This window comes from Haemorhous mexicanus, chromosome 3 (assembly GCF_027477595.1).
Source record: "Haemorhous mexicanus isolate bHaeMex1 chromosome 3, bHaeMex1.pri, whole genome shotgun sequence".
Lineage (NCBI taxonomy): Eukaryota > Metazoa > Chordata > Aves > Passeriformes > Fringillidae > Haemorhous > Haemorhous mexicanus.
The window spans coordinates 40,438,837-40,455,606 of NC_082343.1; the positions used below are offsets into that span (position 1 = coordinate 40,438,837).

Sequence of the window (16,770 nt, forward strand, 5' to 3'; positions counted from 1 at the left end):
TTAACCTGATCAGGTAGTCAGACTTGTAAAGTAAAATCCTGAATATGGTACCAGGACTCGTTATGGAAGATGATTTTTCCCTTACTATCCTTCTGTAGATTTAAAAAGATAGTGTTACATCCGTTATCCCAACATTATCTTCACAAGCAGATGGTCTGAATTTTTTTTTTAATAAATGAAGATTTTCATTCTGAAGAGAGTAGAATAATCAGAAGTGCTTAGATTTTCTATTCCCAGGTTCATTTTGGTTTTGATTATTACTAACTTAGTGAGTACAGCAACATTTTCATGCCCAAATAATCTTGACAGGAGATAGAAAAAGAAGCAGTTGTGCTACTCATGAGCTAGGAAGATTTTTCTAAGTATTAAAAAGTACTATATCATGCCTCAACTGATTAAGAGCCATATATGAGCATTCAGATGTATAACCTTTAGTTCCTTTTCTTATGCCAAGGTTAACTACTTCCGTGTCATGGTTGACATCTTTGTAAAATGCACTTTGGGCTTATTTATCTCTGCTATGGCCTTTATACTCTTAAATTGCATGTTATAATATAGCAAACAACAAAGTAAGAGCTTTTTTTTAAAGGTTAGCTCCACAATATTGGTAACATGAATATAATTCCATTATTCAAGAGTCCCATTCAATTACAATTGTCAAAATGTCAGTCTGAAACCTTGAATTTGTTTTCCTCACAAATCTCTATTTTTAAATAGCTTCTAGATAACCACATTATCAGGGGGGCTCTCTTAAATATTAAATAATTATCAAGTAATCTTTTGCTTTTTCTAAGATCAGCAAAATGTACCTGCTGGGACATGTCAAAACTTGTCTCTTTGAGTATCCTTTCTTCTAATGAGGCCTAAAGCAGGTGCTCAGTGGAGAATCACACAAATGACTATCTTAAATACTCAGTCTCTCAACCTCCTACAAATGGTTTGTGATTCAAAGATCTCCTGAGCTAGGGATGTTATAAAGTATTTCCATGTCTTCAGTACCACTCACAGGTTTTCCTTCTTTTCTTCGTAAGTGTGAAAAGTCAGTGATTTGACAGTATGTTATTGGGGATTTTTTTGGCATGGTATTAAAACATGGAAAGAACTTTCTCAAAAGAACAGAGAAAGAACAGAGAAGGGAAGAGTGGAGTTTTAACAGTATTGATGTTCCCAACATCATTGCTTTTGCTTCTTGCGAGAACAATTCCACTGGCATTTTCTCGGTACTCCAGAAATCCCTCATTTCCAAATTTCAGGCTGCTGGCTGACACATTCTAGGCTCCAGAGGAAGGTCTTGGAGATGGAATGTCTTCATCTGAGGAAGCAGGCTCTCTTTGCCCTTTTTCAAGGGGCTCTTGAGCTTGGCTCAGCTTTCAGTGGTGAGCCCCTGCTGCCTGTGGAGCACGGGGAGAAGTACTCATGGCAACCCATGTTGCTAGGCAGATGGATGATTGTGTTTTGTTCCTGCTACTGTGTTCTTGGGGATCCTGGCTTCACTTCCAGATATAATTAATGGTAATAAAGTCTGAAGGTTAAAATATATGGATCTCTAGGGCCATTTCTGTGCCTGGGTGAGATGGGGAACAGTATCCTGGCACCGACACATAAGAGAAAGAGCTTTTTTCTGGTGCAGCTCTTTAGGCATAGTCCCAGAGGCCAAGCACTGCCAGCAGCTCCTTGACATTGAAGAATATTGCTGCAGTAAAGAAATGCTTCCTTTTTCCTAGCAACTCATTTTAATGTATGTTCAGTCACTTTTCCTCAAATGCAGCTTTGTTGAAGCTGGACAGGAGGAGATAAACATCCATAGGATAGTAGCTGTACATGAACAGTTGGACAGTTCCAAAGCCATCCCATGGACTGAGAAGGGTTTGAGATGCTGCTATCATCAGCAGCCTTCAAACTTGATTTTCCCCTTTCTTCCTTCAGTGTTTTACTTATGGACTCAGACAGCCACTGAGCTTTTTCCCTACAAAAGAACATCTTACCCTTCTTGCCTTCCCTTCTACTTCTTCTTCTCTTCTAATTGCAGGGTTCAACTTCCTGGATGTGCTGATTGAGATGCTTGTCATATACTTTTCTGAGTTTCTTAATAGGGTAGAACACTATTCCCTTTTTGATGGATTGTATTTTTACTACCTCTGTGACTCATATTTGCTCTCAGTGAATGGCAGAGCCAGCACAAGGTAGAAGGAAGATATGCAGCCAGCAGGAGGGAAGGAAGGAGAAGACTTGGATCTTCCCCTTTCAGCACTGGTGAATTTCATATGTGTCAAGGAATCATACTGACAGTTTATTTAAGAGGTAAGATTTTGGGCTTCTAGGTTTATTATTGATATAAAAAATTAAGCAAATTTATGCACTGTTATGTATAATTTATGTACTTTTTGCTGTTCTGTAGGTGAGAATAGGAAGAATTATCTTTTTGAAAGAAAGCAAAATTATGACAGGTAAGGCTAATACAAATATACCAGCAGCCTGGAAGAGGTCAGTGGTAGAGGAAATAATGGAGGGCATGCCTGTATGTCTGTCTCTGCCCAATCCGTTAGGCTTCTCTTCATCTGCTCCAAGCATAGGATCAAAGCCTGCAGTTACAAAGAGAAGAAGCCAGAGGAGAAACTGTCTTCCCCTCCTACACATGAAGGAAAGAGGTAGCTGCTCTCAAGTGTAATTTACCTAAATTCTGTAGGGAAAGATACAGTATAGGCAAGGAAGACAGAGTCTTTTTCTCATTTTTATCTGGTTACTGTGTAACATTTGGTGAACAGCTAATGTTTAGATAATACTCTGTTTTGAAGAGTCTGTTTCTGAGTCACTGAAATCAGCTGCTGATCCCAGAGGAAGAGTGGAATGAAGGTACACTTGGGTCATTCATGTCACATTGGTGAAAAAGGGTACAGTGACATGGAGACGCCTGCTGAACAGCACAGCTGTACCCCTTTTGCTTCGGAGGAGCTATAGGTAAGAGTCCTGCCACAAAATCATAGTTATCCACCTACTTTCTCTGCAAAGGACAAATGAATAGGCTTCTTTGTGCCTTCAATTATATGGTCCCCAAGGACCCACAGAGAGAGTCCTATAGTGAAGGTCTTCAGCAAATGTTTGGAGCAGAGATGTGTTGAGATGCTTGCAGTCCCGAAGCCATTAGGGGACACAGCTTTGTAGGATGTTATTATACCTCCTTGAACTTCTCTCTCTTACATCACATCTCCCAGTTTAGACCTGTTTTTTATTACTGAATAACATCTCTGAACATATGCTTGGAAAATATGCAAAATGTGTGATAGGACCCTGATAGCTGAGAGGAATGTATGTGATGAAATTAGGCGTGGAGGTAAGGGAACCTTATGTCTATGAGACTTCAGTGGATTCACGCTTTATATCAATGATGCTGGATTCTTTTATAATTTTCCTGAGATATCTTCTGACATTTTTATAATGAAAAATCACAATTTAAAAAGGGTATGTTCTCTTTAGAGGAGCTCTGTTAAGATCTTGCATGCAGCAGCTGATATTTCAAGCTGTTGAATTAGTAGTTCTGGGTTTCCTTTTGTACTTGTCTGTGCCAAAATGTGATTAGTTGTTTCAGCCCACTCACACCCTTGGTTTGAGGTATCTGTGCATTAAGTTAAAAGGGAAACAGCTATATGGTTCAGGTCCATATATCAGCTATTTGATCTGCATTATAATTGTGAACATTTTTTTCCCTACACAGATTTTTCAAGATACATTGCCAGGAAATTTTAAAACAGTGAGTTCTCATTTTGAAGTGCTTTCTCATTCAGTATTTTGTTCTGCTTTTGGAGACAGGCAAGACACCAAAGCTTGATGTGTTAGGAATTGGGAGAACAAGGACATTTGGCTGCAAGCTGGTGGAAGCAACAGGAAACTCCAGGCTAGAGTGGACAATGCAAATGAAGCACTTTGATTTTCAGTTATTGTCCTGAGAGGGATCTCAACAGCACAGGCAGGACAGTGCAAAATGCTGTTTGCTGAAATTTGTCTGAGCTCTGAGTCAGTGAAGATTCTGTAGCTAGGCTAAAGTTATGAAACTTAACAAGTTTGATAGGAACATCCAGGATTTGAGCAAGGCCTTTATATACTCACAACAACAAGTTCCCCAAGGAGCTATTCTAGCAGCTCCAGAGCCAGCGGCTACAACAGGACATAGATGTTGTGGTACAAATGACATGTCATAGCTGTGGTACATTTCACTATTTCCCCTTTCTTCAGCAGCATTTACACACTGCTTTTCTACCCATCTCTCTTGGAGGACACAAAGGTTAGTGCCTGTCAATGAGGAAAGCCAAGTGCAAGCCCTGGAGAAATTGCTGGGAAGATGTTAGAGGTGTATGCCCAAGTGGAGTTACTGTCTTATCATGTCACATTGCAGTGACTCACTTCAATTCAAAATCTACTATGAACACACAATAATCTCAATAAATATGCACAATATGCAATACTTGCATTTATTTTAAAACTAAGAGTTGTTAATATTTTGGGCATGGATTTGTCATGAAAACCCGAATAACTAGAACAGGATTTTATTAAGGTTTTTGAGGGATATGTAGTAAATACTTTGAATTAGTGTAGCATTTGTAGAAGAGCTATAAGTGTCCTATGATGAATGATGTGGAAGTCTAATGCTGGGCACAGTATTCAAGAACATGAAATTCTACATTTGGGATGGGGCAGGGAGGAGGTAAGAGAGGTCCATCCTTGCCAAAACAATGTATTTTGCACTTTTCTCCAGCTCCAAATGTGTGACTGACCCACCACCATAGACCTAAAATCAGGAAAGACAAGTTTTCTGTGTGGAGGGGTTAAGGGAATAAGAAATAGGACCCCTGTAAGACTGAAAGATAAAGGCTTTTTCTTTTGCTGCTGCATCCTCTAAATTTGTCTGCCATGCTATTCTCACCAAAATTTCTGTTAGCAATTTGAGAGGAAACAAATCTGTACTCCTGTAGTCAAACATGTAGTTTGAAATATTTAGTTACTTTAATAAACTGCTCAAGTCAGTCGATAACCTTTCAGAGGGATCAGCTTTGTTAGAGAGCGTAATCAGCTGTTTTCCCAACAGAGTAAAGATGTACTCTTGGGTATCTATTACACCCTCTTTACTCTGAGCCATGTTCAATAAAAAATGCAAAAAAAAGGGGCTGAAAGGCAAATAGCAAATGTTAAAATGTTCTAAAAAAAGTGATTTTTTTTTTTTTTTAAATCAAAGAAGCTCTGTTTGTGCTCCATGTTCCATGTGTTTTTTTAAATTTCAGGCTTCCATGAATACTGAGAACATCATTAACTGTTTGTTTCAGAGGTTGAATTGAGTGTACGAGGACGAGTCATCCACACTGGCTTTGCAAAACTGAACATCTGACAAACAAGCACCTGCTGTAGTGAGGACAAGGTTTTAGCTCTAGGAATTTCATAAATATTTATTTTCCAGGAATATACAGTTGCATCTTGCCAGAATATTATTATTTGTATTTTTTTTCTACTTTCACAGTTGTTTTGGAGTCAGAAGAACCAGGCATCACAAGCCTGTCTGCTAAAATTCACAGCTAAATTTAAACCACAGAGTTTTATTTAATATCACTAAGACAGAATATTTTAGCTGTTTTGGCGTGATGGCATTTAGAATAAAATGTTCTTTCACTTTCTAAAGCTCAGACACATGTAAATCTCCGCAATTTCTGGGGAAAGCTGTATTTTTAAGAGAAACTGAGTCCTTTGCAGTGGCAGGTTGAAGGGGTTCACTCCATCGCTGCCTGGAAGGGCGGAGGGCTGTAGCGGGGCCGTACAGGGCGCTCGGACACGTTCTCACCTCCCCAGCCCGGCGGGGAGCGACGCCCGACACCCGGCGCTGGGAGCACAGGGCCCGAGCAGGCCCGCGTCGCCATGGCGACACCGCGGCGCCGCGGCCATGGCGGAAAAGGAGAAGGGCCAGGGTAAGGCCGGGGCCGGGGCTCCTCCTCGGCGCGGTGTGCGGACGGGCCGGGGGCCGGGCGCAACCGAGTGAGGCCCGCCCGCCTCAGGCCTCGGGCGGCGGGAGGGGCGGCGGCGGCGCGGGCAGCCTTGGCCGGGGCGGGGGCCGGGGGGGACGCACGGACACGCACCGGGGCACACAGACACTCATATATACATACTCAAGTGCATACATACATATATACACACACACACGTGCGTGTGTGTGTGTGTGTGTGTGTGTGTGTCTGTGTGTGTGTGTGTGTGTGTGTGTGTGTGTATTGCAGTCTTCGACATCCTGACAAGGGGAAGAGGAGAGGCCGACACTGATATCTTTCCTCTGGTGCTCAGTGACAAGACCGGAGGGAATGGCCCGCAGTAGTGCCAGGGCGGGTTTAGGTTGTGTATCAGGTTCTTCACCCAGAGGGTGGTTGGGCACTGGAACAGCTCCCCAGGGAAGTGGTCACAGCACCAGCCTGGCAGAGCTCAAGAAGTGCTCGGAGGGTGCTCTCAGGCCCTTGGTGTGATCCTGTGCAGGGCCAGGAGTTGGACTCAATGATCTTTGTCATCCCTTCCTGCTCAGCTCATTCTGTGATTTTAGATATGTATGTGCACATACCTGTTCGTGCACATTGTGCATGGATGTGGGTATGTAGGTGCGTGTCTATGAAAGCACACACACGTGCATATTTACACAAACAGAAATACACCCAGTGACTTCCCATCCCATTCACGGTGGCCACACCACTCCCTCTACCTCAGGGGCTGCTCTGCAGCACTCCCTGCCACAGGGGGTGCCACCAGCTGCCTGGTGGTGCTGGCAGCCTTATGGTGGGGCTGCCACCACACAGGGTGTGCCCAGGCTGGTTGGTGACAAGGCTGATGCCCTTGTCATGGCATGGGGTGGCTGCCAGGGCAGCTGGGGTGGCTGAACCTATTGCTGGCTGATTGTGGCCCCTTCCAGTCGTTTCTGGATGCATTGGTCTATCTCTGCCAGAAAAAAAGTAATCTCTGCTGCTGATAGCACCATGGCTTATTTTTAGAGGCCACTGTGTTCTACTTTATGAAATGTTGCCAGAAATTCTATTTTATAGGCTCGAGGTAATTCCTTCTTCAAGGATATTCAAGTATCATTTCAAGGAAAACATATTTTCTGTAAAACCCACAATATTGTGACTTCTGAAATCCATCCTCTCAGTAACTAAACTTGTGTGTGTTGCGATAGTTTGCGAAGTCTGAGCATTGTAATTGAAATAATACAATCAATGGATTATTTAATATTTTTTAGGAAACAGTGTATGCTGCAGAAAAGTCTTGTCTAAGTGGTTGCTGTGGATGGTGCTAAATGACTGATTTTTGTAGAAGTATTTCTAAGAAGTATTTCTACCTGCACTTTGCAACATAGATATCTTGAAGAAATTAAACAGTAAGACATGTAGCTTCCTTGAGGACTGCTCTTAAAGTGTTTTGGTTTTTTATATTGGTTTTAATTTTTGTTTAGTCTTGTGAAAGCCTATCTTTTGCGTCTTTCTAGTGGCACAAATGAAGCTGAGGCACAGTAGCAGAGGTGGATAGAAATGATAGGATAATAGCCTAGAAGTCTGCCGAGCCATCTGAGATGAGGGAAGTAGTACTGAGAAGACTGGCTCCATATATTTTGGGTACCCATATGAATAATATTGAGATTTTGTGCTGTTTTGTCAAGCCACAGCCAGAAACTCTTGGAGAAGGAAGGTCCTGGGTTTTTGATTGCTTGATTCAAGACTTTTAAGGCTTTTATTTTTTTTTTGGAGTTTCAAAATGAGAATAGTTTTAAAGAAGTTTAATTATTGTATTACTAAAGACAGACTCTCTTGGGGTTTTTTAATGCTTCATGTTTTTTAACATCCTATAAAACACTATTCCCAGTAGAGTTTTAGATGTCATCTTCTAGAGGAGAATTGTAGTGTCATCCTAAACGACCTTGACCCATAAACTCCATCTCTGGCCCAACCAGTGGATCATGGGAAGTGACATACTGGACTTTAGTTTCTTATCTGTAGGATGAGGACAATAACTCATGTCACTTGGACGGTAGCTTCTGTCACTCACGAGAATCCCAGCCTGCTATTAGGCAAACCAGTTGTTTACTGCCTTATAAAGGTGCCTCATTACTGTAAACATGGCTGAGGACAGCTAACAGTCAGTGTCTCATTAACAGAGGCAATCCCTTAGGATTAAGTCACTTACACCACTTCAGAGTGTCTATTAGCCTTCCTGCTGATAGCAGTTAGAGGGTTAATTAGGATTCCCTGATTCTGGATTCACACATCCATTGTGCTTCCCTCTAGCAAGTACTCCCCATCTACAGCAAGCTACAGGTTTAACTTTATTATGCTTCAAAGTAATACCATTAGTTGTATTGTCAAATAATTAGTCCTTAGGGTATTCGTCTCGGTGCTTTGCAAAACTGCAATTCCACCAGCTTTCCTGGAAAGGTTTCCCTTAGGTCCTATTATTTCCAAGTTCAGTCTTCTTCGAAGTTGAAGTGCCTGTGTAAATGTTTTACAGATATACATGATGTACACAAGGAAAAACAGTGGAAGGCCAAATCCTGCTACCTCTTGTACATGTTACTCAATGAGTATTACCCTCTAGCTTATGCAAATGTTGCAAATCAATTTTTGGATGTGCATAAGTGTTAATGGGACCATGCCCATACTGTATGTACAGGTTTTATGCCTGAATTTATATACCTACATTTGTGCTTTCAAGAATGTTTAATGTTTTTTCTCCACACCTATCTGGTTACACTAGAATATTTGTTTAATCTTTCACTTTTGTACATTTGTCTCTATCTTCCCTCCTATCATTCGGTTTCTTTCCCCTTTTCTGCTACTTAATTCAGTCTGTCTGTTCTTCCATTTGCTCTCAGATACTGTCTTTGTAATTTGACATAACATGTCAGATTTTCTAAGTTTTAATACCTCTGATCTCAATACTGATGTTGCTAGAACCTGAAAGCAAAATGTCAGATTGGTAGTGCCTCAAGTACAACTAGATTGAAGACAAATTATTCTCCATCTGGGATTTAAGAAATCACATGTAAGTACATAAAGGAGAAAACGTTCAGTGTTCCTGTATCATTATGGAAATGTTATGCAATTGATCAATATTAGAGTTTTTCAAAGACCATATTCTTTGTGCCAGATAGGGCATATTTAAAATGCCATTAATAAATCATGAATTTTAATCCAAAGGGAAGTATATTGAATAGTCTGAGGTGCTGCTTCACCCACTTATACCTGTATGGAACCAAAAACTTGGTTGTGGATAGCAGGTGTCCCCAGAAAGTTGCTTGATTCTGCTGTGAAGACTTAGGGAGAGTAACAGTTCTGCAAGGCTGGTTTTCTCTGATAAATGATTAGTAGTTGTTCTAGGTAGCAATTTGTAATCAGGCCTCACAAAGCCTCTTCGCGCCATGGATGAAGACACACTGTCATGTGGATCTTGGGAAAGAGTTCTCACTCCTATTTTAGTATGTAAATACAGTAACAGTGTGCTCAGTATATATATACATGTATATATAGACAATACAGTGTTCAGTATGTATATATGTGTCTGCTCTTTGCCTGCCCCAGTTTGCTGCCTGGCATACTGGTGAAATCAGAGATTCTGGAGGTAACATTTGGGGAGAACTAGTTATGCATTCAACTGCTACCCTCTTTCAAAGCAGCAGAGTTACGCCTGTATCACCTGCCCTGCTGAATCTTCTCATGCCTGGAAGGAGGATCTAAACCTTCCTGTCCACATCACCTCACCTGGCTTTGCCTGTCTTTTGTATTGCTAGAGATACTGAAAATGTGCTATCACTGCTCATTCTGTTTTAATGCTTTGAGTCAAAGCTGAGAGAGCCTTGTAGCTGCTGTGAGCACGGTAGACAGTCATAACCATTGATTCTGCTTGGAGCACTCTTAATTAACATGAAAGTTTCAAGCCCGACACAGAAAAGCACTTAAGCTGTGCACGACTTTGGGGAATCCCACTGAAAGGGATGATACACATGATGTTGAAGCATGAGAGTTCTTTTAAGAACTTCTTATACTGAGGATTTTAAAATGTATTTTTGAGAGTTTTACAAATGAGCACCAGCATTTGAAAGGTACAAAAGCTCTGAATTAAACACAATAAACCTTCAGGCTAAAGTAGTCCATCAGACAAATTATCTCTAGTTTGAAAAGTGGCAGAGTTTAATTTATGGGGAAAAAATACAAAATTAGTATGAGCTGTTAAAAATAAGTAGCTTTCATAGGGCTCAAACAAGAAGTATTTCAGCTCTAGAAGAAAATCTGAATATATGAAATTACTTAGGAAATCAGTGTGCAGTTTTATTGCAGTAGAATTTATAGACTAACACTTTGAATATTTTTGTATCCTCTTTTTGACATTGCTGTGAGAAATTACATGAGGAGAAAAGTTTCTAGTCTTATTAGGCTGTAATGCAGTTTAACATGCACCCTGACATCAATCTGATTTATGTTTTAATATTTGTACTTATTTGAGAATGAAACAAAAAATAAACTATGTCAATCTCCCATGAAAAACACAGGTTGTAGATCTGAACCTGTTGGCTCTACTCCCACAGCAGAAATTGATCTCAAATGGATGTAGAATCATTGACAGGTTTCTTGTTTCCATGGTGCATAAAATGGCAAAAATTTTTCAGTTTGGCTCTACTTCTACCTGATTTAGTGCATAAAAAATTGGATGGTGTGCAAAGAAAGGCTTTAAACTTTTTTGTCTTTTCAACAATGCCAACCAGTGAGCTTGAGAACTCCCACAAATTATCTTTCCAACAATAGTTAACATGCTATTAAGAATTTCCATGTCTACATACTAATTACTCTGAGATCTGTGGTATTGGGAGGTTTTTTTCCAGCTTAGCAGTACCTGTATTTTGTGTGAGCAGATGCTGCTTTGTTGCTATTGGCAATAAAATGTGTTGGGCAAAAGATTGTGGAAGGAAAATGGTCTTCTGGATAACAGAAATGTGACATGAACTTGTTGTCACAGGCAGTGTTTAGTCCCCAGCTGGGAAGTGGCCATGCAGACAGGGGTGTTGGTCACACCAGTGCTCTGCCCTGACCAAATCCTATCATGGGGTCCAGCTGTACTGCTGCTGTTTTCTGCCTTGAGACGATGGCTGAGGTGGGGGAAGAAGCTTAAAATAGCTCCTACACATCTGTGAGGTATCCTGAGGGAAGCAGCAGCTCAGCAGTGATGTTCCAGCTCAGCCTGTGCAGAGGTGGGCCTGTTCTCAGCATGGCAGTGACGTGGGAAGTGAATGGGACAGTCAGTGACAGGGCTTGGAGTGCTGCAGAGGTGGCCAGAGAAGCAGCACTTGCTGATGCCCAGTGGGAAGGTAAAAGCTATTGGCACAGGGAGGGACTGGAGGTCCCACACCAACCTCAGGACTATGTGCTACCTGATGGGTCTCAGCAGTATTTTTATGAATGGTCTTAAGTTGTCAATGCCCATCTTTAAGAAAATACAGACTCCCAACTTTTTGGAAATGTATTGTCTTTGCTGTTCAGTGTTGCATAGGTGTGGGTAGGATGTGACAGCCTTATGAATATGAGATTGGAAGGGATTTTCTTGAATCTAGCCTAGGACTGTAGAGAGTCATAACCTTCAAAAGCTCTCCAAGTACCATCTTAAAGATGGTAAGGATTATTGTGTCACTGGTGTAAGCTCACAGAAGGTTCTGGTTCTGGATGGTCAGGAAAATTAGAAATGAATTCTGAAGTTCATTTTTGAACAGCTTGTGCACTTCTTTTCCAAGTTTGCTAACTTTTTCCTTCAGCTTAGCCTGCCTGAAATGATGAATGCCAGAAGTGTCTTATTCCCTATTGATGTTAAATGTAGATGTCAGTTGTCAGCTGAAATGCTGTTCAAATTCAGAATATTACTCTTAGGTAAACAGAAAGAAAATTGGAGTTTTGTATTCATCCATGGTATGTAAAGGAAGTGATTTAGCACTGTAAGCGATACTTTCAAGGCAGTGCCTTGAAAACCAAGCAGCTGCAGCAGCAAACCCCTGTAATTCCTTGCCATTTTGTTTCACTCTAACAGTCTTCCTTTGCTTGGGCAAAGACAGAGTACTTCAGATAGAATTGCAACCAGTCTAGAAACTATTTTTTTAAACTCATTTAAGACATCAAATTGAAGGGTTTCTGATATATTACATAATAACAGCCTGTATTAAGTCATACTTAAACCCCTCATTCTACCATTATGTTGCAGATTCAAAAGAAAAACATTTACATACTGCTCTGTTCTAGCAGCAGTACTGTGGTACTGCAGTAAAACTTCATAATGTCTAATGTTCAAAATAAATTACTTCTCAGATCCAGTTGATTCTGGTACCTGGTTCTGGACTGCTTGAGCAATCAGTGTGCAAAGGCAGTTCAGGAGGAATATTCAATTTACGAGATATTTGCTGCTGCCACACATGCAATCAAGTGCGCGTTGTCAGTGACAAGTGATGTGGTTCCCTGTTGGGACTGTCCCACATCCTTGGCAGAGCGAGCTGCTTTAGTGGGTCCCACGGCAGCGTGTGCATTGCCACATTTTGGTGGAACTTGGTCTGGTGCATATGTGGGTGTCAGAATTGTCCTTTGCAGCTCTGCCATCTGCTTGTGGGGCCAGCACTGTGGAGAGTGCAGGAGAAAGGGAGCCAGATGACAGATGCCTTCTGTGACTGCACAGCACAGCAGCAGACCTGCACTCTGCTGGTGTCACAGCCTATGGAAGCTGTTCTTTTTCAGCTGCAGCTGGAGATACAGCAAGACTCAGCATCACCAGGAGAGCTATATATCCTCACAGGGTAGGTTGCTGTTGGGGATGAAAGAGGATGTAAGTATGGGCTAGACGTAGCTCTTTCATTATATCCCAGGTGTGGCTGAGATGAGAGAAATAGAAAAAATTGCAAGGAGATTACTGTTTTTGCCAGCTCTGAGCTGCCACACGAGTTCTGGCTGGTGCAACTGCCAGAGTTGTGATTTCAGGGATGTGTGAGACATTCCTAATGGAGATTTATGCTGAATTTATCTCTGCCTTGTGAAAAGGGACACTGCATGCAGCTGGTATTGGCTTAAAAAAAGTATCACTGTTATTCTTTGCGGGCTAACTAATGTCAAGCGCTGACATTTCTTTCCCTTCATTGAAGGAAGGACAACATCATGTAGTATAAGATAATCATTGCATATTACCTATGAATCACAGGTGTGCAGAAAGCAATCCAGATCTCTGCATAGCATGGACTTCCTTGCTTTCTTTGGATGACTGGAAGCACATCACATCATCTGCTTCACATCTCTTCAAGATCTTTTGTATTAAAACGATTTCCTCTATCATTCTGCAAGTTAGTGTGACAAAGCATGTTGTTTCACTGCCCTCAGTGTTGGCTGCATGCAATAGCAACTGTTTGGCAACTTTTCTGTGGACACCAGGTAGCAGGAGAGCTTTGCAGTTAGAGCTGGACCTGGGCAAATGACCCCAGGTTTTGTGAAGTCAGATTTAGCCGCTAGTTGACTAGCTGCAAAATGAGGCTGTGCTTTGCTGGCTGAAATTCAGGTCATAATTGAGACCAGTTAGGTCCAATTTGGATACATGATTCTTCTTAAGAGTCCTTATTGCGTGCTGCTTCCAAAGTAATAATCTGCAACAGTTGTGAGGACTGTGAACAAGCAGTGTAGCTATGTCTGACTGCTTGGGAAGACCGGCAGGGCCAGGTCCTGAGAGCTGCAGTGGAACATTTCATGCTATGCCTCTATTGTTGCTTTAAAAATGTTACAGCTACTTCTGGCATAAAATGTTTGACAGCTTATCAAATGAAAATGTGTCACTGTAATCCATGAGTCAGGAGCTTTTTCTGTCCTGTAATACCACTGTAACTTTCCCATCCCAGGGTCTTGAGGCCCCTGTCATCAAACTTCCTTTCAAGAAGTGCAAAAAGGCTAAATGGGCTTGAGGAAAAAAGAATCTGTTTCAACATTTGACCAAATACTAGGGTGAAAAAAGAAGAAACTGGCTTTTCTGAAAGGTCTCTGCAACAACAAATGCAGAAAGTGTGGGCAAGCAGGCTTGTGTGAAATCTGGGAAGAGAGAAATCCCCACGGCAAGGGTAGGTGCTGTTGTATTATGAAAGATGCTCAGGAGGACTGCCAAGTGCTTCTACTGTAAGTAATGATGACTCCAGATTCATTCAAGCTCTAAGAGATTACCCCTAATTTTTATTTGAGGTTTGAGTTTACACAGAGCAGCCACTACATGCATTCCTTCTATTTCCCAGTGTTATGTATTCTCCTGAAGGTATAGACAATAAGATGTATGTTATAGTTCACAGCATGACCCTGCACTATTTACAACAGGGGTGAGGTGACAGTGGGTCAGGACACAAGGAATAACGTGCTTAAGAAGATCAGGTCAGAGCATTAGCTCTCACTATTGAGTATTTTAGAGCTCAGAAAGATTTTGTACTCATGGTGATAAAAGTCTTTAAGCTGTAGTGACAGGGAAAGGTGCAAGACTGAGCTATGAAGTGACACAGCAAGGTGCTTGTCACTGGATATGAGCTGTGGTACCCCCAGCAAGGGACCACGGGGGATGGCAGGAGGACCTCAGGTCTGCAGCACTATGGAGCAGGAGCAGAGCAACCATAAACTGCAGTAAATTGGAGCTGGAGAAGGGCTGGGTATTTGCTTGTGCACTTCCTTGCTGCTTAAAGGAGGTAATCACAGTAATCTCCCTGCCCAGTGCCATCCTGGCTGGTCAGAGCAGAGAGCAGAAAACCTTCCTCTCTTGCATTGCATTTTCTGGTGGAAAGGTTTCTGCCCACTATCACTAGCAAGGTAGTAGATGATGACCTCCACTGGAACATTTTCCCTGTAGATGTAAAAGGAATACTCTAGAATGGCTTAAAAATTACTCATTAGAAAATGTGTCAGAATGTCTTGCAATTTTAACTGTTAATGGGCCAACTTTTCTGATTTTTTTTTCCCCTGGACATGCTGGTAGGTCCAGAACACTTAATCAGCAGGAGAATCTGGAACTGTAGCCAAGTTCTGCACCCTGTAGCTGTAGCCCCAGCCTACACACTTTCAAGAGCTGGGCTAGCCCGTCTCAGCTAGGTGCTGCTATAGGCCACTGCCTGGGCTTGTGGCAGCTAAGGAATCCCCGCCAGTCTGTCTCATCTTAATTGCTTTGACCTGGAACATGATGCACGCAGCGTCCCAGATGCATGGTCATTCCAATAAGCCAGCCACTGCACTTCCATTTCTCCTCTTTGGCAGATGTGGATCAAATGACAAATTCATTCTGTGAAGTGCAAGCAGGGACTCCTTCCATATCATCCTACCAAACAAACAAAACCAAAACCAAACCAAACCAAACCAAACCAAAAAACCTTTAACAAAGAACACCCACCCCTCAAAAAAAAAGAAAAAAAAAAAAAGAAAAAAAAAAAGAAATCACTCGCTCCTCAAACCTCAGTGCTTCAGGTTTGAGAAGACTGAACTCCATCATAGTATGGGCAGGTAATATTCCTTGATTGTGTCCCAGGATTGCAGGCTTCTCTCCTGATGCTTATGAAGAATGATGGTTCAGTATCTATAGATATATATGCAGATACAGCATGTCTACACAGGTTGCGTACGGTAAAATATCAGGGCATATTTTGCTGAGCTTTTTTCAGGAATACTTGAGGTGCATGGATTGATATATACTTGTGGTGCATCACTCAGACTAGCTGCCTACAGGGGAATGATTTTTCCCTGTAGTGTAGTTCCCAGGACTGTGTAGATTGAGCTTGCCCTCACCAACAAGGTGCTCAGGAAATCTTTGACCAGCAGGAAGAAAGGATTTTCTTCCCCTTGCCTGTAGGGCAGGTGCATGAAGAGAGCCAAAGATACAGAAATTATGGTTTGTTGGTCCTCTCCAATATACAGACAATTTTGTTTTGGAGCAAGGATCTCTTGAGGAATTTGCAGAGGTAGCAAGGTTATCCCTCATATTTTGCCCTTTTCCATTCTCATAGGCAAATGCATTACCTGTAGAAAGCCCAGGCAGTGATTGTAGTACCACTGGGGCTTCATGCTGACATACTTTGCCCTCTGCATTCCCTGGTATCAAGAAACACAGAACTGAGAAATGCAGACTGAGGACAGAGGAAGCAAACAGGATCCTGGTCAGGACATGGGAGTCAAGTTTAATAGAGCAGCTGTTGAAGGTATTATAACATAATGACTCAGGGCAGAAAGGTATGAATGATCAAGGACTGAGGCTACAGAGTGATCTCTGTGAATGGGCCCAGTCAGCCCAGCACAGACCAGGGAAAATAATGGCATCTTGCAGGAGCAGCCAGAAGTGATATCATTAAAGTGGGCTTGATAACCAACAAGAATGCGTACCATGAGGGAAAGAAATATTTTTCCTGCTGCTGAACAGTCGTGTCTGATTCAGAAGGGAGAGCAGTAGACAGGATTGTCCATGACTCCAGCACCTTTGGGGAGAGATAACTGGGACAAGAACTTCATCAATGGTGGATATTTCTTTTCAAATCAGTGACATTGTAGCATGAACTGTGTTTAGGGGTAGTGTGAACTATGAGTTTAAACAACTTTGGAAATTCTAGATGATGGAAAATGCTGACTATGGCTTCTTTCTCTGCTTGATGTGGCATTCTTCATGTCCTCTTTTGTTCTATGTTACAGTGTCAAGTAGTTTAAGAACTTTTTGAGCGACTAGAAGCTTGACTGCTTATCAAGG

At 41.8% G+C, this 16,770-nt stretch overlaps 1 protein-coding gene across 1 annotated transcript in view; it reads left to right on the top strand.

Moving 5' to 3' along the window:
* The first annotated feature begins 5,716 nt into the window (after window positions 1-5,716).
* EFCAB2 (EF-hand calcium binding domain 2) overlaps window positions 5,717-16,770 on the top strand; it is a 29,774-nt gene continuing 18,720 nt past the window's right edge. Inside the window, exon 1 of the mRNA XM_059843351.1 lies at window positions 5,717-5,948. Within this exon, the coding sequence (XP_059699334.1) occupies window positions 5,924-5,948 (25 nt within the window). The 5' untranslated portion in view covers window positions 5,717-5,923. The remainder of the gene's footprint in view (window positions 5,949-16,770) is intronic.